At 44.6% G+C, this 27,995-nt stretch overlaps 1 protein-coding gene across 1 annotated transcript; it reads right to left on the bottom strand.

Moving 5' to 3' along the window:
* Positions 1-718: 718 nt before the first annotated feature.
* Positions 719-27,231, bottom strand: LOC111259950 (paired box protein Pax-6). Its single transcript, XM_086968094.1, has 10 exons — positions 27,051-27,231; positions 21,343-21,402; positions 20,476-20,665; positions 19,659-19,839; positions 17,333-17,747; positions 8,120-8,305; positions 7,894-7,976; positions 6,129-6,562; positions 5,453-5,664; positions 719-5,218 (listed from the first exon to the last, which is right to left on the bottom strand). The coding sequence occupies exons 1-10, from the start codon at positions 27,229-27,231 to the stop codon at positions 5,127-5,129; spliced, it is 2,034 nt and encodes a 677-aa protein (XP_086824220.1). The 3' UTR covers positions 719-5,126.
* Positions 27,232-27,995: the final 764 nt, after the last annotated feature.

The following is a 27,995-nucleotide window of genomic DNA, read 5'->3' as shown; positions in this document are numbered from 1 at the left end:
AGAGAATGTGTTTTTTCAACCAGTTTAAGGAAAAGCCCGATTGGCAAACCTCAGTTCTTCCAATAAATTCAAGACACTAGTTTTTTTGTTAAAAAAAAAGTTGATCTATGGATATTTCATACACCTTTCACGACTATTTGAAGCTAGTTCTTTCATGGCCCATAGAATGAAAAGCTTTCAACTTTTTTTTGGCTACACAAGGCCTTGAGCGTGTGATAATTATAATAAGAACTAGATAAACTTAGTTGCGATATAAGCTTATTGTTTACACCTAAGCTTCGTCGGTTAGGGACACGGCGAAGTTACCGAAACTATTTTATAATTTTCTTCTGCAAGGGCTGCTAGAACTAGTGAGAAAAACGGATTTTCGACGTTTCGACAACCTAAACCTAGCTAACTTTATACTGAGCTAGCAAATGAGTGGTATCGAGATTGAAATTTCTTAAGAAATTAAGTCTAAAAGATCTTCGTGTAAAAGGGGTTTCAAGCATCAAACAAATGCTATATAACTCGAGAAACTTGATGTATTTGATCCATTACGTAATATATAGTACTGTAATATTAATAAAGCAAACAGTACAATAGATCGCAAATCCGTAGAAGTAACCGGCGAAAGATAGAGCTCGGAGAATTAGATAACGGGAATCACAAAGACTCCTTTGTTTCCACTTCGAACTTCCGCGGGTCCTGTCCAACTCATACAACGAGGCACATCATATGAATTTTGTATATTATTTTATTTTGAGATTTGTTGTTGTTGTTGTTTCTATTTATTCCATCGTCATCGTCATCATCCCCATTATCGATACCGGCAATATCGTGAGATAAATCTCACTTTCTTTTTTATTTCTTCTCTCTCGCATCAATTCTGTTTCTTTCGATCGCCAACGGGACGCGTTGTTTCGGTCGCCACGCTTATGTCCTTTCCAACAATAGTGTGTCTTCGTTCGTGACTGTTTGCTGCTACTCCTCATCTTTAATGCATGATTTTTTTTCAATTTTCTAGTTTGACGGTATGCATAATCTTGTGATTGCCTGCCGTACCTTCCATTTAATATGCGATACGTAGATCAGGCGGCGGCAGGAAAAGGACGGCCGTTTGCATTTCTTAGTGAAATCCTATTTTGATACCTTCCCATATTGTCCTGTTATGCCATGAAGTCATTCATAACTCACCCAACATCTTTTCGCCATCTTCCGGTGACTCACTCAAGCCTCTCGCATGTTGTCACTGCCGTTTGCCAGCACAGTCTTTTGGTTTTACAAGTCTTCAATTATGCTTCAATGTGTCCTAAATGAGTTTGGTGTTCCTTTGGCTTTTTCAGTCAGTTTTCTATTTCTGTTTATTACTATGTGTGTGTGTGTGTGTATGTGTGCGTGTGTATGCGCGAGTGTGTGTGTGAATGTGTGAATATGTGTGTTTGCGTGTCCCTGTAAATATGCGTGTTGAGAATTTTCTTCCTGCCATTCCTCTGCCTGGCTCACATATATTGATGTAGTAAATGTCAAGTTGCGTTTTTACAGTGTTATCGTATCATCTGGCTTCACATTTGTTTTATTACATGCGTTACTTATTGGATCTCTTTCCCTTCCCGTCTTTCTATTAAATATACACAGTTATGAATGGACTGGATTCGGTTTGAACTCAGGGTTCCTTCTTACGTCCTTCCTAACCTCAGGCTTGTTAGTCAAACAGCCTACATCGTTTTGCTGCCTTGTTTTGGTTGTCGTAGTAGCACTAGTAGCATTAATAACTTTGTTCGCATGTCTCAAGCAACGCTTAACGCTAGTATCGGACTTAACACTCGAAACACTTAATTAATAATTTCAATAATAGGTTTATTGTCGGTCGAAGTTCGGCCATCCGAATTTGAAGAATTTGATTATACAGAATGATTCCAGGAACTCCTATGGATGTTTTTCGCGCTACTCATCATTTTTTGATAGATAAATGATTTTGTAACCGAAAAGGGTCACCTCGTTAAGCCTGTTTTGCCTTTCTAAGTGTCCAGTTGCTTTAGAACACTGAACGAGATTTATTAGGCAGTGGATAATTACTGAATTAAATCCGCTCTGTTATATATATTTTGGCTTCTTGGCAGAAATTACAGGATTGAAAAGTATTTTGCATGGTCATGTATGATGAGCATTTGATTTATAATTTGCCGCCTTACAAATTGGTTAATATGGATGGCACATTGTTATCAGTCTGGATCATTATTCAGTTTCGGAGAGAGATAGCCGTATCGCTGATTATTCAAGCCTTGGTATTTATTAATAGCCGAAAGCTAACTAGATGTACTTAGTCAGGAAAGGAGTAAAAGTTGAAATAATAATAATATTAGAAGCTGTAGTTAGTTATTTATACACATTATATAATAATCTTATAATATTATGTTGTTGTTAGTATCACCAGAATGTTGAGTGGGGAACGGGCTAGGTTAGACAAACTTCAGAAAGCGCACGCTCAGATCTTCATCGTTATTGTGCTGAATTGTTTGGATTAGAGCTCTATAACCGTATACATATATAATGCGACCTGGTCAGACTTGATGTTTTCAGGCGACATAAGTCCTTTTCTTAAAACTGGAAGCTGTTACGTCAGCGATAACGCTTTAGGTCGCATCAAGGCTTAAATGAGTTTATGGTATCCAGACACTGCATAGGGCCGCAAACTGAAACACTAAAAAACGGTATTTGCCGTTTTCGAAAAAATACACAGAGCAAGTTTTGACAAAGTAGGTTTTTGCTCGAGCTAATTGGAAATCAACTGCAAGTACCGATTGGCCAGTCAATACCAAGTTAACACAAGTAATCAGCGCAGTTTTTACCGTGTTTTTTTGTGCGTCTCAAAACCTTTTTCTAAGCTAATTATCTTCTTTGGACGTGTACTCCCGTTTAATGTCATCAATCGACATCAGTATAATTAGCCGCTTTCTAACTTTTCTCTATCCCTTAATGTTCATGAGATTTGCACAGACCAAACCAAAAACAAGACACCTAAGACACGCCGTGCGCTAACTGTGAATTTCATTCTTTTCCTATCTTTGTTCCCCTACGTCTGACACGATTCCGATATTTGTGGACGCGCGAATCTTCGGCCATAATCCGGCAACACTTTGATCTTTGCGGACGTACCCGGCTTAGCCTCGATGTTATTAGCTATCTCCGTATCATTATTGTTAGACCTATACATGTGACTAGGGAAATATGACAACGTTATCGCCACCGTTTCACATATGTATATATAATGAACGCGGTCTAGGTAAACCAACTTGGTAGATAGCGAAAAGAAGTAAAGCGTTCTCCATATGAACAGGCAGTTGGATATATGCTTATATGCACGAGTACCAGCGATATCTCCCGTCGTGCTGGTCGACAGCTTCACCCTCATTTTCTTTGAACATGGCGGGCTTTGCTTGCATTGACTAGGCCGATGATTCGCGCGCGCGTACATTCAAATTTTCATTTGTTTCCCATTTTCTCTCTTCATATCGCTCATTATCGAAATTAGCCGCGTCTGTCATCGTTCTGAGTTACTTAATCATTCTCGTTCTTTACGTATTATGTAATGTACAGTTGAGTTACGTATGTTAGCTTTCACACGTCGACTATAGTCGACCTGCTTCTGCCTTTCATTCTTTGGAAACTTTCGGGCAACTACCGATACGATTTCTCTCGCCGCCAACATTAGTGTTGTTTCTCCGTGTCAGCGGGAGCTTACACTTATATATTTTTCGTATATATTTATATACGGCATTCACGCTTGTCACTAGGATGACTTAGCGAGAGGAAGAAATAGAATATAAATTAATTTAATTATAATTATTTTATCCTGTTAACATGCTCATGTCAGCATGGTTTGTCTGTGTGTATGCATAATCACCTTCTTATTCTGGTATTTTTATTATTACTATTAGCATTATTAATATTATTATTATTATTATAATTTTTTTGCAACTCTCCCTCTCATTATTAGTTCTTTCGTATAATTAATTAGTTGGTTGTTTGTATTTAAGTACATGGACGTATTTGGTTTCTGCTTGTTTTTTTCTTGTTTCAAGGGGTTAAAGGGTGCGATGATTGGGTTTGGGTGGGGTCGGGAAAATCTAACTGACAGAGCGGCCGTACACTTAATGTAAGGTCGCTCCACGCAGGCGATACTTTGGGCGTTCTGTTCGTGTCATTTCGTGGGCATTACGTTAGTGGACGGGCTTGCAAAAAAGCAACCAATGAGGGGAATAGACATTTTTGAGGTAATCATAGCCATCACGCGAGCTTAACTCTGGTTAATAATGAAGTGCAGCGCTCGTGAATAGCGGCTAACTTGGTCGGCATGCTTCCTCGCCGCTCGAAGAATCTCATTCCCACTAAGCTTTATAAAGGGAACTGCGGGCGCGTTTTTATTCGTTCTGAAAATACAGTACTACGTCGCGGCCAACGTAAAACGACGCACATTTTATTACAGCATACCGTAAAGGCCATGTTGGCGGCGAGCAAGACCAGTGATATTCGGTGATACTTTTACATCATTTGTCAGCTGTCCACGTACCGATAGCGTGCTTTGACACTTTGCCACATCGTGAAGCACACTCTTGCTATTTGGGCTACGATGACTAAATTCAGAGAGCAGTTGGAGTACTTGAGGATACGAGGCATAGCTACGGGTCATGCAACTGCTTAGTTCATGCATGGTTCCGCTCGAAACAAAAAAATGACCTGCGGAGCTGGTTCGGCTTCACGCTTATCCTACGATAGAGCGAGCCTTGCACTGTTCATGCTTCGAACTTTTCCGTTTCCAGTTTCACAGTTATTGGTATTTCCGATCAATTTTTCTTGAACTTGAGCGACAATAATTACTAAAGCCCTGTTTCGGTATTACTTGTTGTTCTGACAAGCCGTGCTACCTTATTTCGTTCATTGGCAAGTTAACTGCCACGGTGCTGACCGCCGCTTGGTAATTCCACGTACGACGTCGAGCGTCGTGCGCGCTTCCAATGGCTTCGATGTTTACTTGCAACGTCTGCAACAGTTTCTTTGTTGCAGCTGTATTTTTCAGGATTACTTGAGTCGACATCGTTGTCGTTGTTGCCTGCATCTCATCATCATATATAATAGTTCAAATTTTATTGAAGACGAGACCAGTAGCTGGCAGGCGTGAGATCGCTCGCTTCCCCCGGGACTTGGACGGGCACTGATACGCCGGCGGAAATCACCCCTGCAATTAATCAGAAAGAACCAATACCCGCTCAGTTTAAATGTTAGCGTCAATATGGATGACAAGTAATTTTCTATTAATAGTACAAAAAAGAAACGATATATAGTTGATTTTAGCGAGTTGCTTTATTGATCGAGTCAACGTTTACTATTGAAGTGAGCTAGAAGATTGTTAATAATATGAATGTATTAAACATCTCAAATAAATATCTCCCACGATTGCTTCCATTTTTACCTGTGCTAGCAGTGTTAGAGGGCGGCGAATTGACGGACGGAAACTGGGGCGCGCCTACAGACCCAGACGAGCCGTGTTGGCCGTGTCCGCGTTGGACTGACCCGTAGAGCGAGTCGTAGGTTCGGTGACCGTGCCCCGTAATATACGAATTCTGTTGCAAACAAGCATTGCCCATTGGCCCACTACCATACGCCGTGAACTGTGAGATCGAACTGCAGAATGTCATTGCAACACAAACGAATGTCTTCATTAGAAGTCGAAGTGGGTTAGATCAAGGGGCCTGTGCTGGTAAAGATTAGTGGCTGCCCAAAGTTCAGACAGGCGTTCCATTCATACTCAGTTTCATTTAGTATCAGAGACTCACTACACAGAACGATTATTTTTAACAATAGTTCCTTTGTGACATTACCACTATGTTTTCACAAATTTAGTTCTTGAATGATATAACAACTAACATTTCGTTGAGCGGCTATTTAAGTACCTGAGCTCTCTAAGCGTGAGTACATACAAACAAGAGCAGGATCGATACAAGGTAACCTAGCCTTCTTCACCAACAGATTAGACGATATTCTCTTCTACAGCTTGAACTCTTTCCAGCATGGCTACACCATGTCTACCTAAAAACGTTTAGTATAGATACACACGTGTCTATGTACGTGTAAAGAAAAACACGCACCCATAGCTATCGTGACCGATGTGCGGATGGTTGTAGAGATTAGCAAAGCCTCCAGCCGTGGCCGGATTGAGTTGGCCCGCCGAAGCAGGTCCGCGAGGCGGCGAAGCGGATAACGGTTCAAGTGCCGTCTGCAGCGCCGAGTTCGGGGTGCGTCCATTTGTGGCGCTAGGCGCAGCGGCTAACAGCGATACCGAGACGCTTGACATGTTGTTGATGAGACTGCTGTGCGGACTGCCTGCGGTCGCGGCTGCAGCGGTTGCGGCCGCTGTGCTCAATGCGAGCGGAGGCGAATCGGCCGCCGCGTGTTCGTGATCCGTCAGACTGACAGCGCTTGCCACGCTAGCGGCGCTGGCAGCCGGTGACGCTTCGGGGCCCCGCTGGTTCCGCAGTTTCTCTTCACGTCGCCACTTCGCTCGTCGGTTCGAAAACCACACCTGTTTTGATGAATGGTGAATAGATGAAAGCAAAAAAAAGATTAAGACATAAGAAGATACTCCGCTAGTCAAGATAGCAAATCTAACAAGAATATGTAATAAAAATAGCTTTTTTTATTCAACATTGGTTGTGTAGTATATGTCACTTGCGGGATTTGAACCACCGATCCCATCCCCGCCCGCTTTAAAATTACCGACGACAATAATAATTTTCGCAATCACATGTAAAACAGACACATAATGCAGCAAATGCGTATGGTAATAACGATAACTAGAAGTTAGTAGGGCTAGATATCAGCCGCATCGGTTTCATCCTCTACGTCTAGCCTTACTACAGCATAGTATTGTACCCGTTCATATACATAGATTAATAGTCGCTAATAGTCATTGAAGCAGTATATGTTTGCATCATGTGGGGGTGTGCATGGACCAAACTTTGTTAATGATCACCGCATCGGCAGGCCGCGCATTCACCCCCCTGTCTCCATCAACTGACCGTATAACTGGCCCCTGGGTTGAGGTAAGCGATAATGCCATAGAAAGGAGTAAAGGGCGAGCCACGAGACTGGGTCTGTGTTGGAGGACGTTTTAGGAAAAGAAAATGCCAGCGACTGCCGGGTTTCGACTGCTTTCGCGTCGGAGTCTCTCCCACACGCGGCTTGCGAAGCTGATGGCGATGGGAGTCTCTTGTGGCCGACTAACACCGCGAACAACGGTCAATCCGAGCAACCATCATCATTAAGGGAGAAAGCGAGCTTTTACGGATGGCAGCCAAGAGCAAAGGCGATCAGGAGAAGCTAAACTGGTAACGGGCATGACGCTCTTCATTCGATCAAGGGAAATGGGGGAGCTCGGTTTCCTGAACTTCCATTGAACCGCCAATTCTCACTAGGGGGTTGTCGGGCCAAGGGTGAAGCCGCCCCACGTATAGGGAGAGTTTATGGGTAAAGCAATTATCAAGGGCTGTGTCGTCCCGGACGTAGCGGCCACGCCGGTTAGCTCAATGTATCAGCGGTTGTTTCCCAGCAGAATGAAAACCATTGGAAAGGATTTCCCGGCTTAGTTTGGATAATACCGCAGGGTACTGGCCTTGCGGGGCGGTAAGCCACACCAGTTTGGTTGTGTATTGAGGCACGCGTGGAAAAAGGCAATGTCAAATATACGATCCCCGAGGTTGCAGGAGTCTATTTCGTAATCAAATCTGCGGTCGTATTTGACGGTGCCAATTAATGAATGGAGACAATTGAACAAATAACATGATCATCCTAAGATAATACGTCTTTGCAAAAGAAGGTAACGTGATTTGACTCAGTAGCCTACTATTTACTAACCTGAATTCTTGCTTCGGGAAGGTCAATCTTGCCTGCTAACCGCTCCCTAGCAAACACGTCAGGATAGTGAGTTCTTTCGAATTCTGCAAGAACAACAAATAGATATTTCATTAGAGCAAGTTATTGTTGAAAAAGCTTATCTATCTATAAGGGTTACTGCTCATTGTCGTTGGTTGATTGAACGGCCTGTGCACACGTTATATTCTTATAATCACCAGTTGCGTACCCTTTTCGAGTGCGTCGATTTGATCCATCGTGAAGGAAGTACGGTTCCGCTGAAGCTTTCGTTTGAGACGAAGACGCGCTGCGGCTTCATCGCTAACCGCCGACCCAAGTGAGTCGCCGTCCAAACTGCTCGCATCTCCCGCTGCCGAGCCGCCGCAGTCCAGATCGCTATCGCATAGGTCTTCTGCTATAATTCAGAAAGCAATAAACATACAAAACCATGTATATTACAAAAAATTGACAATACAGATATTGACCATGTATCTCTGAATTGCTGATTAGAAAAACTGGGTAGCGCTATGATTTAGTGCAGTAGTCCATCGAAACAATACGGAAAAAGTTCTCGTAGAGATGGGATTAATTAGCAGGTCGCAAAGTGCGTGTTCAACGTCCATGCTAAATACTTGAGCATAAGTGTGTATAAGGTCTGCAGGTAAGCAGGACGTGGTAGCGGGTCGAGCGATAGTATAATCAGCTTGCACTTTCGTATACCATCTTTCAGCCCACCGTACGACTGGCATCTACCCTGTATTTAACTTATTTCTATTTACTAGGTTATCGAAAAACTACTGCTAGTTTTTCCAGCTAGACGGCTTAAGTCACATATCTGAGGCAAAATGAACCACGACGGGTCATCATTGGTGTGATTGGAAGCTGAGATTTGACAGTAGTCGAAGGATGCTCTTTGTAGTGGCAGATCCATGGCAAAAAAAGTTGATAAAATTGTTGCGCAGGTTGGGCAAGACTAACCGTCAGTAGCCATACCATCGCCAACGAGCTAAACATTCGTTAGCAAACAGCTTGAAATCATACGAAAAAAACTGGCTATAAAGACAAGCTTGATGTTTAAATGGCACATAAACTTACTCGATCATTATGTCCATTCGTGGAGTTCTTGGGAAACGCAACAATATCGAGCCATTCCTAAAGCTGTGTAAAATATGCTCTACAACCTGTGGCAAACCCCGTACTGATGCGGGAGAATATGATACTCTGTGTTCGGTGAAATTGGAAACGAATCGTGCATTAAGAGCAGCTGGTGCCGCCCAATAAATCGATTAATTCGGACTCCTTTTATAAGCAATTAAGAAAATCACAAAAAAAACATTTGGAAAAACATCGATCAGGGTGAGTAAAGAGAAAAAAAAAATTGTCTTCCAGCCCGAAAAAAGCCAGAGAGCTTAGATCTTCACATACCCAACAAAAAACGGGAGAACTTGAATGGAAAACTTTAATACATTCGCCATATAGTCCGGATCTTGCGCTTTCACTTTCTTCGGTCTCTGCAGAACTCCCCTGATGCTGCTAATTTAATTTCAATAGAAGGATGCAAGAATCACTAGTCCCAATGTTTCGCCTAAAAATTATAGAGCGAACATGGCGCATAGCGTTTCCATTTACATTGTTTTAAGATATGAAAAATTATAGTATTTTTTTGTAATTTTTACTTGAAAATTGATAACGACTTTTCGACCACCCAACATCAATCAGTTCTTACGTATTTATCCTTGCTCGCAGTGGTTAAACCTTTATATATAAAAATCAACGATACAATCTAATGATGAGTATATTTAAGCATTTAACATATAGTTTGTGTTATATAGGTTATGCGAGTTTTTTTTGAGTTTATAAAGCGAATTTAAGAGATTTGTCAGATGTCCTATAGACGGTAATAAGGAGCAATAATCGTGATAATACTTTTCACAACTCTCACACATCTGGAAGACCTGCATGAGTCGTCAAGCTCATTTCCTACAGCGCTTATGGTAGAATCCACGCACAGCAAACCGAACAACGACGGGTTTGTTTTTGCCACTCGTTGTTTTCTGTTGCACAGAAGTAAGAAAACTGCCCACCCAAGAATATGATTACGATGTTTGGGAATTATGCTTGTCGCTCAGCTCAGCTTCTGAAAAACATTTTGTAGCATAGCCTCTCCTGTATAGTCCTTTTCCTTCAAGTTTCTCATTCAGTCCGCGATTCATGTTTGCAGCGAAAGTCTCATTTAGCTTTACCTAGCTTGCAGAATACATGCGCTCGTACACTCAGTATAGAATAATTACTCTAAGATATAGAGGATAATTAAGGTGCCTCTTGACGGCTAATTATCGTTGTGCTCACATTTAGGACAATGTTAAAAATAGTTACTTAACTGACATATTTAAGCTCAGAAGGTTTCTTACAACGCTTTCACATTCCTACAAGAGTTTGTTTCATAAACAAAAAAAAAAAAAAAAAAAAAAAAAAAGTAATAAAAATAACAGTGCAGATTCAGTATTCCTTAACAGTTAAGCATTACTACGCTCAGAAGCAAGAGGCGCAACGATAATATATAATTTGTCAAACTTGAACAATAAAGTTACACACTGTAATATCCAAAATGAAGTTGCGTTTATACAGCTACTCTCGTTGCTGTAGTAAGCAGTCACATAACCCCCAGAATTCTCGGTTTAGCACGAATTTTTTTCCCGTTTCCTCCTTAATATATGTTTAAAAGGGCTTTGTCTGATATGACGTTCCATCAAAACTTGTTGTTCTGGGAATCTTTAAAGTGAAAACCTCTGCCTCAGCCATGCGGATTGGAAGAAAGGCATCACCGACCCGGCAGAGCTGTCCGGTGAATTTAAATTTGGAAGTTTGGAAGAAAATGCAGGATTTAGAGTGTGGCAGCCGTTTGAAGGAGCAAGTCGAAGGGGCCGAGAGGACTCTAAAGTTTGCGTTGCACATAGGAACCGAAAAGAGCTGGTGGGACGGCGACCTGAGAAACCCAGAATCTGTCGCTATGACCAGTTGCTTGTCGGTGTCATTTAATCAACTCGCCCCAGGCTGCTTGAGTCAGGCTAGACTCGAATGATTTCAACATAGTTTCAACCTGCAATGCATCCGAGGGCGCTGCTAGCTATAGCCAACTACTAGGATACGTAAGGGTAGCGACAGATCGAAAGCTTTTAACAAAGAGTTGTGACAAAAAAAAGCTAGAATTTGAGAAAACATTTAATTATTGTTTGCGTATGCATTCTGTTTCCCAACAATCATGTCAGCACGATATCTCAAACCCGTCAACTATTCGATATCACTTCGTAAACCCAGCTTCGTAGGTTCCACAAACAAAAATCGATCTCCACAAACCCATGAAGTATAATATTATATGATAGAATTCGGCTCCGCGCGATCTAATCTCATTTTTCCAAGTAACAGAGCTTGTGGTGCGTGAACACTCCCTTTTTTTTAATTAACCCAAACAGGTACAGTATTATCTAGCCGCTAACAACCATGGCGTTATTCATACTATCCCGCATAAACTGACTCGTAATCTTTTCGTTTTTATGTTTAGCTCTCACCGCCCTATTTACATACAACGCACCGGTCGTATTCCGCACACCGCTGTATATCAATGTCGTGCTTAGAGAAATCGACGCAAACAACAACGGAGAGCGCGAACGCCGGGGGCGAGTTGTACCACTGCCACATATCGGTTATATGCTAGTATGCGGCGCTCTTACCGCTGTTGGCGAGCTTATTTCTGCTTAGAACTAGTGTCGGCCAATGCACCTGCGTCGGATTGTAGTTTTATCGACAACATGACAATTTCTACTAAAGAAAATGGAAGTGAAAGTGATGCTGACAACGGCGGCACTCTTCGCAGTGGTGGAGCACCAGCGTTGACGATAGCACGATCGCATATGGTCATATTGCCGCAGTAAACAAAGACGAAAGCAGCGACAGCGAATTCAGTGGGGACGACATTAATTACGGTGCCGGGCAAACTGACATTGCAGAGGCCGATTATTGAAACGTTTGCTGTGACGAAGATGAGTAAACAGACTGGCGAGATTAGAGCATCTAGGCGTTAGCAACAGTCGGTGACGAAAGGCACTTGGCCGTTCCAACACGCAATGCTAAAGCTGCCCCTTCACAACATCGTGTCGAATGCCCGCCGTTCTGCTGTGGCTCGCAGTGGATGAATACCAAGGCGGGCAGAAGAGCGTCGAGCAGGGCTTCAGGCTTCCTCTGGAACCTCGCTGTTACGGAGTAAGCGAGCCGTCTTCAGTCTCTGCCGTCTGCTGAAGGAATGTATATCTTGAGATAGCGGCGGATTTTCCATCGACACTAGCGCCCCTGGCGGTGCGACGAAAAATACGGCTGAGGGTAGAAAGAAGTAGTCGCAGACAGGAAACGAGGCCGCTAAGACATTCGGATGCGTGATGCGAACAAGAACCCGTGAAAGAAGAAGGAAGAGAAAAGTGGAAAATAAAGAACCGAGAAAGGAACTACTCTGGCAGCAAACAACGAGAGAACTATGGGTTAATACATGAGTGGTGCTGCTGCTGTCCTCTCCGCCGGCGGCAGCAATGAGGACTGATTGGTCGATGACGAGACGATGCGAATCCGACGAGGCCAGCGCTGCTTACAGGACTAGTAGAAGCAGTAGCATAGTGGCCATAGTGTTCGTGCTTTTGCTGATAACTGAAGACGATGACCGAGCTAGCCGAAATAGACAGAGTCAACGAGTAGTTGTGGAGCCTATTCGGACACCGTGGGCAGCTTGTCCCATGCACCCTGAACCTTACGAGTCGACAGACCGACCTTCTTTTCTAGTGGAAAAGTCTGTTTTGCTTGCTTATCAAATCCCCTATACCCAAACCTTGTGTCGCTCCTATGCTAGCCCACCACCACCTTTGGCTGCATTGCACGCTTGGCCCGCCTTCGCCGTTCGCCCGGGGGGCGGGAGGGGGGCAAATGGCAGAGTTTGTCTTAGGTTTTTCTTCGTTTTCCTTGGTAGCAGCCGGTCACCCTCTTCTCAAGTCTTCCCTTGTAGCACACTTGTGTGTTCTGCCTCCCGGGTAATGTTGTCGCGCCGTCTATGATAACTGCAACGTGACATTCTATCAGCGCTCACCCAGCCAGACAGCGAAGCAAACGGCTAGTCAGCAGACTCTATAGCTACGATCGGTTGTCTGCGCTAGCTAAAGCCTGCCTGCCTGCCTGCAGATCTGCTGTAATGGAAAGCAGGCCTTTCTGCAAAGCTGCTTCGTGTCCCGTTACCATTTGAGTCAAGCTTTCTTGGTTGCCCCTTTGGTTAGTTCCTAGCTGGGCTTTCTACCTAACTGCCTGGCGAACAGGCGGCACAGTAGTGTCTAACCGTCCGGTTAGCGGTAGCACTACAACCAACAGCGCCGAGCCAAGCCGACGCTACTCGTCAGACTTCGGTGACCAGCGGAGCCAAGCCTCTCTCGTTTTCTCCTTCCGCGTTTGCCCCTATCAGCTTGCCAGCGCCGACGAGATGGGCTGCTTCGCGCACCCAATCTCCTTACACTTGTGTTACCCTAACCATCGTCTGCCCCAGCCTGAAGTCGTTCCCCGCAGCGGTGCCCCCACCAAGTCTCCCCATTACAGGACCTGCTTCGCCTTGGCCCCTACACTATTCCAACCCAAAGTGGTTCTTCCTCCCAAACCGACCAACAACTGCGCCCCGACCGCTCCTTGCATGATAGTGGGCCCGCCCCGTCAGCTCGCCTCGGTGGGCTCTCATTATTATTGCCATAGCAACCGAAGGACCCTTTTAGATAGGCGCTATAACAGAGGTCTGTGGCGGCCGCTGCTCCCCGTTGCCGCCGACACTGGCGAGGAGTTGACGGAGACTGCGGCGCCAGGCATCGCAGCTCCACCAGCAGTCTAAGGCCTCGTACTAGTTCCAACGGCGCCGCTGGTCGAAACGCGCCGATGTCTGTCTGTCTGTCTGTCTGTCTGTCCACAGTTGACAACTTTCGTCCGTTAGGTTGTTGAGCTTCGGGCCGACGTCGTCTAGCCACCAACCCCCCTCCATTTGATTGTTCGTAGAGTGACAGCGTTAGCTGGCGCGGCCGTATGCTGCTAGCGGCCTACATCCCTACTTGCTAACATCGTACTAGCTATGACCGTCTGCTGTAGGACCATTACCATCCTCAAAGAGCCGGCAAGCCAACAGCTCCTCTAGTAATGCCACAACCACGACGCTTTTGATCGATCCGTTCTGCCTACCACGTCCCGTTGCCTTTTCTGTTCGATCTGATTTTGTTCTATTTACTGAGAGACCGTTTTTAACTTGCGCCGCGTCTGCTCCAAACTGTCGCTCTTCTCTATGCTTTGCTGTCTAAGTTGTTTAAAAGAGAAAAGCGCCAAACGGCCGAAAGAACGTCGCGTGGTGGGGATGTAGCAGTTCCTTCTTTTAGTCATAGCCTCTGTAATGCTGTGCTGTTTCCCGTGCAGAAGCTACTGCTACAACTGGGCCAGCCGGGTTGATTCTGCGCAGCTCCTGGCGGTGTTTATCGGCTTCATGCCTAACATTCGCTTCGCTAGGGTACGCTCTGACCTGCTTCGCTTTACTCCATCGTCGTTCGAGTGAGTTCGGATACGGATTCAGTTCCATTGTCAGATCCAACGAGAAAGGGATCAACGTATCTGTTGGGGCCGAGGGAATGACGGTGGCTTCGGCAGCAACGATAGAGGTGTCCGCAGCGTCGGTGGGTGATGGCGAATTTGGCTGCGTTCGCGATGGAGAGCGTGACCGACGAACACCCAGAGCGCCGTCAGAGAAAAGCTAGCTAAATCGGTAGAAAGAAAGCGATGCAGAAGAGGAATTGCGGGGCGAAGGCCGGGGTAAAAGGAGGGCTAGGAAAAAAAGAAGCAAAATATGAAGGGGCGACGACAGGCACTATGGCCTGTCGGAGTGGAACAGACAGCAAGCGATCCCTAGGCCTGCTCCGAATACTACTGCAGGAAGGAATACGCAGAACTAACTCCGGCATCTCATGTTAAGCTTCTCGTGTCAAGCCAACTCGCAGCGTCTGAGAGTTGGCTTGCTCAACCCCCTGCAAGGGAGATCTACTCTTTTCTTCGTTTCCCTACAATTCCCTCACTCGCGTCCTTACTCGACGTCCCTTTAGCCAGCCCATCTAGCCAAAATGCCCCGTTTTACGGCGCCGCCACTGTCGCTCTTTCTTTCGCTAAGCAGCTTGCTCCCTTCCTCCACCACTAGCGGTGCTGCTATTCTGCTTGGCCTGGTCGTCCTGTCTGGCGAATTCGGTCTGCATAGCAGGCCAGAGTAGTCGAAAGAGCACACGGAGGACCTGAGATGTGCTTATGGTAGCAGCGACGAAGACGACCGTTGCATAGTGTTGGTACTGCTGTGCTATCGCTGGATGGTTTTCTGCAGTGGCTGTCCCTCACTTTCCCGTTTGGGCGTTCATTCACTCGAGTGCTACAAGCCACGGAGCTCGCGTATACTTCCACTTGCGGTGGAGCTAGGTCAGCAAAGCTTGCCAGCGGCCCTAGGAGGGGAAAGGCTCTGTCGCCGTTTGGGGTTTTCGTGAAGAACTCTGGACTCTTAGCCTGAGGAAAATTTGGTAAAAGAGGACGGACGGCCAGGCAGAAGAGGGAATACCAGCAAGAAACGGAGGAAGAACATAGGGAAATTGCTGGCAACGTGTGAGGTACCGGTTCCTGAATTCGGCGCGTAGGCTGGTCGAGGCAGGGTGCCAATTCCGTTCGAACAATCTACTCTCTGCTGCTGTCGACTCCTTGGGCTGAATGGGCTGGGCTGTTTAGAATCTGGGTTTGGCTTCTCTGTTCACGCAGTACATTCCAGTTATCGTGGCTGAGGCAAAGCGGAGAAGACATGGTGGAGCCAGTAATGTGGACGAAGTAGGGCTGCCTTGGGATAGCCTTATAGTAACCGTTACAGTGGAAGTAGAAGTAGTACTAAGAGCTGTTGTTCTTGCTGCTGTTACCGAAGAATAGAGTACAACGGTCTTGCTATCGGTAAATTCTACTGGATCTTTCGATTTTCCGGCATCTACTTCGATTGGCTGACGCAAGACGTGCTCTGTTCAACCTCGAACCGCAGAACATTTGCAAACGACGGGAGCGACCAGAGATTATAACGACGGAAGATAATCAATGACAGTGTAACGCGACGGTAGGCGAGCAAGCTCGCCTAACTCTTCTCAGCAATGTGCACTTACTATTATCGAATAGTTTGGTACTTCGAAAAAACTATAAAAGGACGCACCAAGCAGAAAAAACAAGTTCGCTCAACAAATTTGGTATGCAACTGCCATAAAAATGGAACTCCAAATGCTTCTACGCTTAAAGATTAAAAATACCGCACCTTTATAGGTACAGCTCAAACGACAAGGAAGGTTTGAGCTGCGATGCGGGAGAGTTGAGATAAACGAACAAAGGTTCTTTGTTTTTTAGCACCGAGCTCATTAGATGACTTTGGATGACTATGTTAATCTTCTACGTACACGGATGCGTAATAAATGGTATAATTCATGTGAAATAGCAACTACCCTACATTTGTCAGCAAATAGAAAAATGTTGGTCGGATGCTACTAAAGCTTATTTCTTGCCTGACTTTTTCCTGGGAACACAGAAATTACAACTATGAACTCGTGGGTTTGGTGCCCAATTGAGGCTAACTGATTTCTACATACAAGTTGAGCTTTTAATTTCAGGTCAGTTCACCGTGCAATCACGGCTGAATATCACTACAATCTCTGATCATCTTATATAGATCGCTCCTTATCATGCCACAAGCACTATTGCCCATTACTGCAAAAATATCGGCGCCAAAAAAATGTTAGCTCCAGCTAAAAAAAAAAAAACTGAAACATTCTAACGATATTTATTTACTTGCATGCATCATACTATATAATTGTTCTATATAATGTTCATTAGTGCTTCATGTCCATTCAATTTACCGTGCTTTCTGTATGTTGAAACACGGATTGGTATAGATTACTAGCGGCAGATGTTGAACTTGTTACGTTACGCCCACCTCTAAAGAGAATACTACATATTTCATTGCGTTAAACAGACCTTGATCGGGTTGCAATCTATACAGGTCTGGTTAAATCCTATTCCAAGAAACTCCTAGTTCACCTCGCACCCATTCAAAGATTATCTATCTGTCCAGATACACATAAACACCCTGAATAGAACAAATCTAAGTGATCATACAAATAAAATCACTATGGTAAAATGCTTTCGTTTGGTCACCACTACTACCAATTCCTGTGCCGTTAAAAATACAAATTGAGCGAACTCTGTCGAATCTAATGCCAGACGAACTACTGAACCCAAGCAAAAACCGTTAAACCAGTCCAACTATATAATCGAACAAAGTTCTATACGAAAAATTAGATAGATCTTCGCTATCGTATAAACCTACCGTTTCTACCTTTTTTCGTATCGCCGTTGAGGTGAACGCTGTGCAGGCTGCCTGGCAACGCCGTCGGCGGCGCTACCGATGTCTGCAGCGGGAGTGGACTATGTTTTGGTGCGGGTGAAAGATGGCCGCTGTGTGCCCCGTGACCACCCGCATGCGTCGGGTTGTAGCCAGCCGATGGGGCGGCAGTCGCTGTGAGTCCACCGAACAGACCCCCATTACCGGGATGATACCACGGATTATGGGTCGTCGGTGGCCACGAGCTTCCGTTGAGCATGCGCAACTTATCGCAGACGTTCGTTGGACTGGCCGCGCAAGCGACATCGGCGCTGCCCAACGTTGCATTGGGGCTGCCAGACGTGCTATGCTGCTCCTTCTGCGCGGCGATGTTGCGCAAAACGCGGTTGATTGACGAAACCTGTAATGGCGTCAGCGCGCGATGATGAACAGAGCAGCAGAGAAAAGGACAAACTGTATAAGGATCAAGAAACGCGCTAAATCGCAAGCCTGCGATGGTGCAGTGGTAAAGTATCGGCCTACTAAACTTAAAGGCACATGGTGGCCTAATTGCGAAACCGGTCATGAACACGTTCTATTTTGTGCTAGTAAAGACCGTCTGCTAAGCCAGTACCGACCGTAAAACTTGAATCACATCGAGTGATTGTTAAATAGCAAATGGTAGAGAGTAAATGTTGCTCTAGGAAATTTAGCGGTAAAATGCCTCATATGATCTCTACTTGTCACGGCGGTCTGAGCCGGCAGCATGTGAAGGCAATAATTTGATAACGAATTTCATTGTATGCTGGGTTTTCCTTCATGATTATTCTATGTTCTCTATAATATGTTATCTATATATTGAGTGTTGTCTTCCGTATACCTTGCTGATAAAAGCAAAACGCCACGTCGGAGAAGATATCTAAAATGTGGATGTAAACAGTTTTACCCTGGCAGGACATCGAAAAGACTCTAGTTGGGGTAGAAAGAGCGAGTAGCACTTACAGGCGCCGGGTAAATACATTTCCTCTTAGGCGTTCAGTAAAGATCGTATAATTGTATTAGATACGGCGCACCAGCAGCAGCAGCAGTGGCAAAAATGAGCTTCTTACATCAATCGCTAAAGCATCTCTACGAAGTACAGACGTTTAGAATTCTATTAACGTTAAATACTTGTATGCACGCAACACTTACACTTTCGACATCCTTCTCTATGATAGTAGCTAACGTTCTTCTTATAACTATGGAGTATTAAATAATTAAGCCGTACTTCAAGGTCTACCACCGCCACCACAACTCGTCGCCTCGATAGCTAATTCCTGAAGAATCCCGGGCGATCAACTCTATTTCGTTCGCCATCGACTAAGCTATATCATTAGTTATAATAGTTCATCATCAGGTTGTAGCGGAAGCCGGCGCTATCGAGCAAGGATCAGAAAGAAAAATGATGTGACGCTAGTTGATCTGACACCATTACCGCCCACGGAAAAGTTAACACACCCATGGATCAGGGGTTTAGACGACAATCCTCTTAGAATGCGAAGTTGAACTTCTAAAGGACAACTTTTTTTGCTGGTTTTCTCTGCTTCTCTTTTGTTCTCCAGCCTCGAAGCGTTCTCATCCGTCCGCTTAATTTTGGCGTCGCTGTCATGATTGCGCTCCGGCCTGTTTCGGTATTGGTTGTCATTTCGATGGAAGGACCTCTCCAGTAGTACGGAAATAAGACTAGTAATTGTTGCTTTGCCGAGAAGCAGAACTCTGTTATGAAGCAATACCTATGATACATCTATTCATCTTTGACACATCGTCTGGAAAAGGAAGAATTCTCCCCCTGGTATGATGTTTCATTTGCACGTGCCAAAGGGTGGGTATGCAAGTGTGCCGACCGGTAGATTGGGTTGGATCGCACTGGGCTAAATTGCGACAACCCAGTTAGCAAGAACGATCGAAGAATGGCAGCGTAAAGCCACTTGTGTGTAAAGCGATCTTCAGTGGTCAAGTGGATCACGATTACAAAAAATTGACTTTCACCTATGTCTGTTGGTTGCTCCCACTTGTTGTTGCGAACACAGTCTCACAAACTGGGCTCCACATTTGGGTTTGTATGTTTAGTTCTACACGATATACGATTTCGTCTAAGCCATCGTGACCGCAAAGCGAAAGGGGTCATATATGCTTTACGACAAATACAAGTGGAGTGCTGACGGTGACTGCCTTGGTTGCTCGATGGAACTTGTTTACGTACTTACCTATTACTTTCATTGCTGCAATTTTATTTCGACAAAAAATCTGCTCAGTCAAACGAACTTTGAAGTGCATAGCAAGAATCACTTACGGACGGAACGTTGTCATTGTTACAGACGCCCTCAGAAAGCAATCGGTCACGGATCTCCCAGGCGAAGATAGACGGGCACTCACGCTTGTAATCGGCAATCTTGTTAACCACATCGGGCGTCGCCACGCGCGGCTTCGAGCCGCCGATCGCACGCGGCCGGATCGAGCCCGTTTCGTAGTACCTGTAGTTTTAAGGGGATTTTTTAATATTTATAAAAAGTCAAACGTAGCAACAAATGAGGATGGCCGTAAGGATAATTCAGTCATTGCTTCTTGGTTGTATAGAGTTTAAGCTATATGGATATACCGAGAGTGTTCCTCGTTGCTTTGATTGGAACTCCTGCCTATTCAGAAACTTAACTTCGAATCGAAACGGTTTAAAATGACCGAATTCTCTATGACGAATGAACTAAAAATCAATACCGAAATACAAAAATAGGTTTTCTGATGGCTTTTACATAACCTATTGAGGGTGAAGTGTAGTGTACGATTAACAAATCAATCTGACTATTTTCCACAATCGAGTGCTAGAACTCAATCCGCTACTTAAAGTTACAGAAAAAGGAACCTTCACCTGGTCGGACACTGTTAACGCTATTTACTACTATCACGGATTTCCGAGTAGTGTTTCTAGACTACGTGCTAGATGCTGGCAACTAATGGTTTGCTTTACGTTGCTTTTAACTAATATCATCAGCTATGCACAAATGACTGTGAATGTTTATGATTTAAATCTTCAGATACACGTTTATATACAGAATGCGTTAAATTTCGGCAACTTTAAAGAGAAGTGTCGGTAGGGCCGTATTAGTACTAACCGTCCGAGGATCTTGGAGACACATCCATTGGAGACCTGCAGGATGCGTGAGATGTCACAGGGCCGAGCGCCACTGTGGGCAAGCTCGACGATCTTTTGACGCGTCGAGTCCGGGAGAGGTCGACCGTTCACGTACACACCGCCCAGCTGGTTGATGCCACTGTGCCCTATAACCCCCCATATATGCACATCTGAGTAGGTAAAATAATCATTCAAGCCACAGCCCACTATATTAGCGTAAGTGCTGTTCGACGATAGCAATTATTCAGTAAAATGATGAGACGAGATAAAAAAAAAATTGTCGAATATTCAAAAAGCCCGACGTTACCATCAACTAGAAGCAGCTACTAGATACTACGCCGTTGTCTTAATTATAGACGGTTAGAATGCACGCCGATTCCATTGACTACTGCATAATCTAATAATGTTCGACCCAGGTATTCCTATATGGTTTACTCTATCAAAATCGGTGTAAACAAGGTTAACAATAGGGTTTCTGGCGCATCATCTCGTTTGTGGTGCATCTTTCATTCGGTGGGTCGGTTCAGTGGGACATATCTACCTCGAAACATGTTATTTTGCTCCCATTCATGTCCTGTCTGTTACAACGCTTGTTCGATCATTCAGAAAACTTGACATTGATACGATATAAAATCAATTACTTTTCGTTGTCGCTGATACATTTGATTGAACTGGCGCTGTTGCTGTTACGTAGGCCAAAACAGGCGTATTCTATGTTATCCATAGTAAATACTCGGAGAAGCATTACTATGGTGCGGTAACCAGGCTACCCAGAGTTGATGGAATTTGCTGCCCTCATTGGTCACCCGAATATTTATTAAAAGTAATTAACAAAGCTTTAACGAACCAGGCTCGGTGGGACCGATCAGGTGTGTGCCGGATGAAACGTGGCAGCCTTTGTAGATATCTGTAAGGTCAAACAAATGGAATCATTACGTAAGATAACCTTTCATTGTAAAGCGTTACGGTACTTCAATGGCACAGTTCGGTGATGCAAATCTTAAGCAAAGTCTGCCTTCAGTTTCATTCTGGCAAGCATCGCCCGCCCGCGCAACTAGGTAAACACGCATTTCCACGAGATAGACTAAGAAAGAAGGCCAATGCCTATTCAGACAAGTTCTATTTATAATTCAATCCAATTAACCAAAGTCTATAATCGTGCAAAATTCTGAAATGGTAATCGAATGAATCTATCTCATTTATTTCATTTAAGGACTTCTAATCTCGGTGCGCATTTTAAATCGTACCAGATTTTTATGTTTCTTCACAATCACTATAAATTCACACATATTGGAGATCTCTTTTGACGAACCTCATCAACAGACCTTTGTTTCTTTACCTCATAGCGTTTTTTCACGCGGAAATATGTAACACTACATGCACCAGCGTTTTGTTTCTTCTATCATTTTGTTACTAAGGCTTCCGATAGGGCTGCCCACTTCTTGGGCCACCCACGCTACTCGAAGCGAAAGTAAGTGGTTTGTGGCCGCCTTTCTACGCTCGTTTAGCACAGCCGACGCACAACATCCCATTCTAAATATCACGGTCTGGCCGGATAGTCGCTAGTCACATGCTGAGAGCAACAGTCCCTCGTGCCACTGTCCGCGCACGATTACTATAACGTCCAGCATTACTGGCGTTCGTTGGTAACTCGATGGTGCATGTCCTGTGTTCATTCCACCTTCTATATAGGGAAAGCAAGGCCGTCAGTCGTCGGTTTATCTGGGTCTCTGAAGTAGCAGCATAGCAAGTACCTCCTGACCTGCATGTATCCAGGACGAATAGGATACCTGCGAGGAACCGATACAGGATAGAATGGCTTTCAGCTGATTCCTGTATAGATTGCAACTAGGGTCGCGTGAGAGACACGTGCTAGCTGGCAGTGAAGCTGCTTCAAGGACACGCGTCCGCGCAGGTCCGCTCTAGCTGCCGACTGCAACCATCACGACTGCCGCCCTCCACTAACCGGCAAATCGCCTGGTATTACTAACATAATAGTATGTAAAGGAACGTACGAGCCAGTGAAGGCAAGAGCAGTAACGATTGCAACTTGGTCGCAGTCTTCATGAATCGTCTTCACGAAGATAGAAACAAGAACGCCTATAATTTCGCCGAGGAGGAATATGTTTCCATCGTTCCTCTGCTAGAGACGTTTGGCCAAGCCTGGCAGGACTCAAACTGGACTTGGCGGCGGGCACAACGAGTGTGGTGCGAACAACGCCTCGGCGGTGTAGCGAGCATCGTTTGCATACACGCTTATAGATGTAAGGGTGAATGCGTACAGCCTGTGGATACGCAGTCGTGCAGGCACCATGGATGTGGTTTAGTCTGAGATTTGGGGAACGCGAGAAGCTGCTTGCTGTCTTCGGCAGCTTGTTGTCGCTCTGGTCCTATCGTCAAAACCGAACCGACCCAACAGTGCCATTGCGGCCAGTGCAATCTGAGATTTAACTGATAGTGATGGTCGTGTGTGGGTGATACTAGAGGCGATAACAAGGCAACAGGATTGACCCAGGTGAGAAGGAGACATATATATACAATAGGCGCATGGCGTCCAGGGTAGATTATAGCACGCAAAGGAATGACGAACGAAGAAAATGGCCAAAGCCGGTAAATAAGCACCGCATTTAGGCATGAAATAAGTGTAATAATGCTGAATTGGTTGAGAATGAATGATGTCGTAGCAGACAAATCACCTAATGTTGTACAATTAGGCTATTTTTAGCTTCAGACACGAGCGGTTTGCTCCCGACTCCTAGAGAGTTTTATGTAACTGAAGTTGTTCAGCGCGTATTCTATCTTTTATTGGGTAAAATTGAGAAAGGGTTCTTCATCTCGGTTATCTTCGTCCGCTTCGACGAAACAGTCTTTGGAAGCGTTATCCTGATGAGCACGTTACTGTTCGTACCCCGTTCTCACCCATCACATATAATGATTAAACCTAAAAAAAACATATTGGGCCGACTAACAGTGTGCCCAACTAATTAGCTAGATTTCCCCTGAAGAATGTAGTGATTCGTCTACATCTGCCTGACCTGAGCATTTTTAATTTGCCCTTCACAATCAAGTCAGATGATTTATACCAGAACCCAACCATTGAAACTACGCTATTTTTACTAATAGCTTGCATTGTAATTTTACCAACAATCAGTGTTCGCTAGTACTATACAACTGTTACGACCCGAGATTTGCGTACTAGATATTAGTAAGTTTCCATTGAAGACATCATCCTAAAGGTGGATGGCGGGAAGCAATTAAGCCATTCAATTATCATTTTACGTATTTCTATAGGCCCAAACTACAACTCCAATTCGTCGCTGTCGTTATCTGAGCGATGAATCACCGTCGCTAGGGTGTTTGCAATTTTATGAATCAGGGTCTATCTCTTGACAGCTCCTGCTGCACAGGGACGACCAAATGTCTCCATATAGAACCGGAGCGCACAGAGGTATAAAGACACAGGGCTAAAGACCTGAGGTCCCGTCCTTCTTGCACTGAACAGGGGGTCACAAACAGAAGAAGGCGATTTAAACACTGACGCCTAAGCTGCAGCAGAAGCTGCAGGATCATACGGGGGAGCGACAACTTCGCCCCATATGACCGTGCGAGGGAGTGCTCGTCATCCTGTTCCATGATACTTCTATGTCGTTGGTGCTTAGGATCGAGCAGGCCGAGGTTCATGTGAGTAGTAGCAACCGATTGCAGCCTCAGGCTGGGAACGCTCGCAGGCCAGAGGCGGCCGATGTGGCTCATGCAATATTTGCCACCTACATACAATTACACTGCTAATATGCTCATTCCTTATTTATTGTATACGTACTGTTAAGATTTGATCATGCTATTTAGGTCTTTGCTGTTCTGTCTGTTACGTCTACGTTTAAGCAAGATAAACATTTAATAGCCTAGCCCATGTAAAGCGAAGTCGCTCAGAAGATTTTCAGCTAAATCGTCGCGATAATTCGATCGAGATATGAGAAACGATCGTATGACAGACGCATTCCGGTTGTATACGATGTCATGCTGGCGTTCTTAAGCGATCTTTCCGAATTCAAATGCATTATATTGATTTACACAATCGCCTTTACTGTCTTGTTTATAATTCGCTGAGCCGACACCGGACTGCCCTCCAATAATATTCAAAACCTCTACGGATATACATCTATTCGCTAGTTTATGAAACACTACCTTGTTCTAATCGCTGTTACTTATTTTGTTGCGGCAATAACGAAACACTGTTTTTCACCAACCCCTTTCCTCTCCCCCTTAAACACGATAATCAATAACAAAATCCTTATGACAGACAATCGGCTGGTTTTTGAATTAGACCGGTGATCCAACGAGTCCTTAACAGCGTGTACTCGACCAAACACAGAGTTAGCTTGAAGGGTACGTAGACACCCCGCGGAGCGCTCGTCAGTTGGCGATATGTCTACTGTTTTCGTTTATTGTTTAAAAGACATTACGAATACTGGAGGACGCACAAATTCAATCTGGCCAATCTCTATGTATGTCTATTCTTTCATCACTCCGATCATCGTTCGGCTTCACTGGGACGTGCGGCCTCGGAGTGCCGTCTCGTTTTGTATCAAGATGAACAATATTATTAGTAATCTTTTATGTGTGTTTTTTTAGCTGGCTAATATATGCTAGGTTACGTCGTACGAGTTTTGTACCAGATTTGCGAAACTCTGCCCTTAAGCGATTGTTTGTCCTTACACCTTCCTTCGTCTGTCTCCTTGTCTGTGCGTCCCTTGAAAAGCTCTCCCAAATAAAGTAAATTTGTAACGTTTTGTAACTGTTACTTAGTTTACTGCAAAGCACATAATTTTTCGCCTCTTGCCCATTATTAGAGTTTCATTATTAGAGAAAGTACAATTTCTTCACAAACCTGTACTTCTTACCCGCGTGACCCCTTGAAAAGTCAATATATTATTAGATCAAGGACGTAATGTTGTTTAGTTGCCAACAGCTTACGCCTTCGTTGTTGCTGAGGCATTGCTCGTGAACCACCTTTTCTTCCCGTCAAAAAAACAATTCTCAAACCCAGCCGTGCCGTCATATTAAAAAACGGATGAATTTACAGTGGGCAACTCCTCGGCCGTAGAAAAACTGTGAAAGGTCGTCTGCTATTCGATAGGAATCCTTCAACTTTTTTTGGCTTAAGTATGCTTTTGAAACGATATACGGACGATACCACCATCATATACCATGCACCCATGTGTCGTTACCTGTAATAACGCACCAAGGCTCTGAATGAAATCAACGCATCTGTGCATGCGTCACGGATGTCCTAAAACAGTTTTTAGGATATACCATGAGTTTTTTTTTTTAACTTTCTGCACGTCCCCGTCCGGCCTCGATATGAAATTTTGTCTTTAGGTTTTCCTCGTACAAGTCAAACTGTTAGTACTACTTGTACGCGCGGACTTGACTCATGGCCTGGGCTCGAAAACCGTTTGTAAAATTGGCGCCACATGTGAGCGTTTTGATTTCGTTAGTAACACAGAACAGGATGCTCGGTTTTCGTATGTCAGAATAAAAAATGGACGGTAGCCGATCCATTCAAACAGCTGGAACAATATAAAGCACACGTTTAAATGCTCTGAAATATATTCAGTCGATGCCAAGCAAGTACGGTATCTCAAACCCGGTCACAACTCAGCAATGTTCAGATTTTTATCGATCGATTTAGAATTTTTTTTTTCTTTGTACAGGTAACAACTACAATTTTGATTGTTGCACACGATCTATCTCTACCGATTTCTTCTAAAGTTCGTCAGCAATGTTATGTTCGATCCCGTTTACCGCTGCGGGTATTTCCATTGAATTTTTGCCCATTTTCTGCCGTTTCGTACTGTTCGAAATTGTTCAAGCGTTTTTAAAGGAGATAGGAGCAGGTTCAAATATCGTCTATTTCACTCTGTTTTATTTATGATCACAAAAAGACGCATCGATCCACAGGTTTAACTGCAAGAAAGTTCCACTGTAATTAGCCCAACCTATAGTATCCGCAAACCCGGCAAAACTAACAAGACCACACCTATCCCGTTCTAACATTCTGAGCTTTTAGCGTGATTGAGTACACGCACGCCCTATGAGTCCCATCCGATTCATAAACGAGGGTGTTCGTTGATTCGCTTAATTCTGCATTAAACAGTGTAAATTAATTGATAACGATGTTAATAATCATCAACAGCACTAGTAGCGGCAGCAGGCGCGGGATCGTCAACATCCTCCACATCAGCAGGACCACAGCATCCGCTGTAGTAAGTCGTTTGACGAACGCGACACTGAAGGTGGATTCTGGGCCGAGATAGCGAGGCGGTTCGTAAAAGCCAGATAGGACAGAAGCAAGCAAGAAGGTTCTCTTGCGAACGCAGAAGTTTGCTAGCACCGACCATGCAGGGGCTGCTACTGCCACTTCTGTGGCCGTTGTGATTTGATTGTGGTGGGGCCATTGCGCTAGAAGCGGCTCGCGCTGCAGTTATCGTTGCAGTTGAGTGGAGATGGTGGCAGAATGATGCACAGCGGGAGGGCACTCGGGCGGCGCCATACCAGAGAGGATTCCAAAGAGCTCCTTCACTTTATCATATGCGGCTACGACAACCATTGCACCCGCCCGGCTAAACCTCCGCAAAGCCATCATACCCTCTTTCTCTTTGGTTTCCTGTATGTTTTGGGCCCTTTCCTCACCACCAAGCACCCCAACCCGACCCCCAATTTTGTGCCTTGCCATTTTCCACCCCCTCCCCCACCCATCCTCCTCTCTCTCTCTCTCTTATGGTCGCCCTCAGAGATCCGATCTTTGATGGGGATCAATGCTGGGCGGAAGCTGAGAGAGATGGGGAGGAAAAATTTACATTGCACACCGAGAATTTCCTTCAACAGCTTTCGACTCTGGGATAGAATGACTGTTGTACCTCCAGCCCCGTCTACCCCAGAGAGCAGCATGACACAGCTGCATGCTGGATAATGGAGAGCAGCGTTCCCGATTGCTTACCAATCGACAAATGCGAAAAAATTATAGAGGTCCGGACTGCTCGAATCGAGCTAGCTAACTTATGTACGGATGGTGCGAAGACATGTATAGTGTAACTTGTGGGAACAGTTTGTTAGGGCAAGCTAGGTTCAATACAATTCTATCTATTATGTGAAGGCTACGCTCAAGGTGGTAAGTTGGGTAAATTTTAAGCACTTTCAATCGCTAAAATCCCTTCAAGGTCTACTCTTGCCGATGCGGAGTTTCATCCAACCTACGGAGGTTTTTACAAGACCAAATATTGCGTCCATTGATATTAATTTCTTATGACTTCAATATGATGCTTGGCTACTAGCTCTGTCGTTCGTCGGAGTTTTCTAAATGCCGATAGAAGAACGGCTTCGCTCCACGTTTATACCACAATATGGCGGATTAATCGTCCCCGAAATTTCGTTTACGTTTCGTTACGTTGCATTGCTAGAAATACACAGCCGGCTATATAACATATTATTGATTGAAAA

This window comes from Varroa jacobsoni, unplaced genomic scaffold (genome assembly GCF_002532875.2).
Source record: "Varroa jacobsoni isolate VJ856 unplaced genomic scaffold, vjacob_1.0 scaffold_388, whole genome shotgun sequence".
Taxonomy (NCBI): Eukaryota; Metazoa; Arthropoda; class Arachnida; order Mesostigmata; family Varroidae; genus Varroa; species Varroa jacobsoni.
This window is presented reverse-complemented; position numbering and strand designations above follow the sequence as displayed.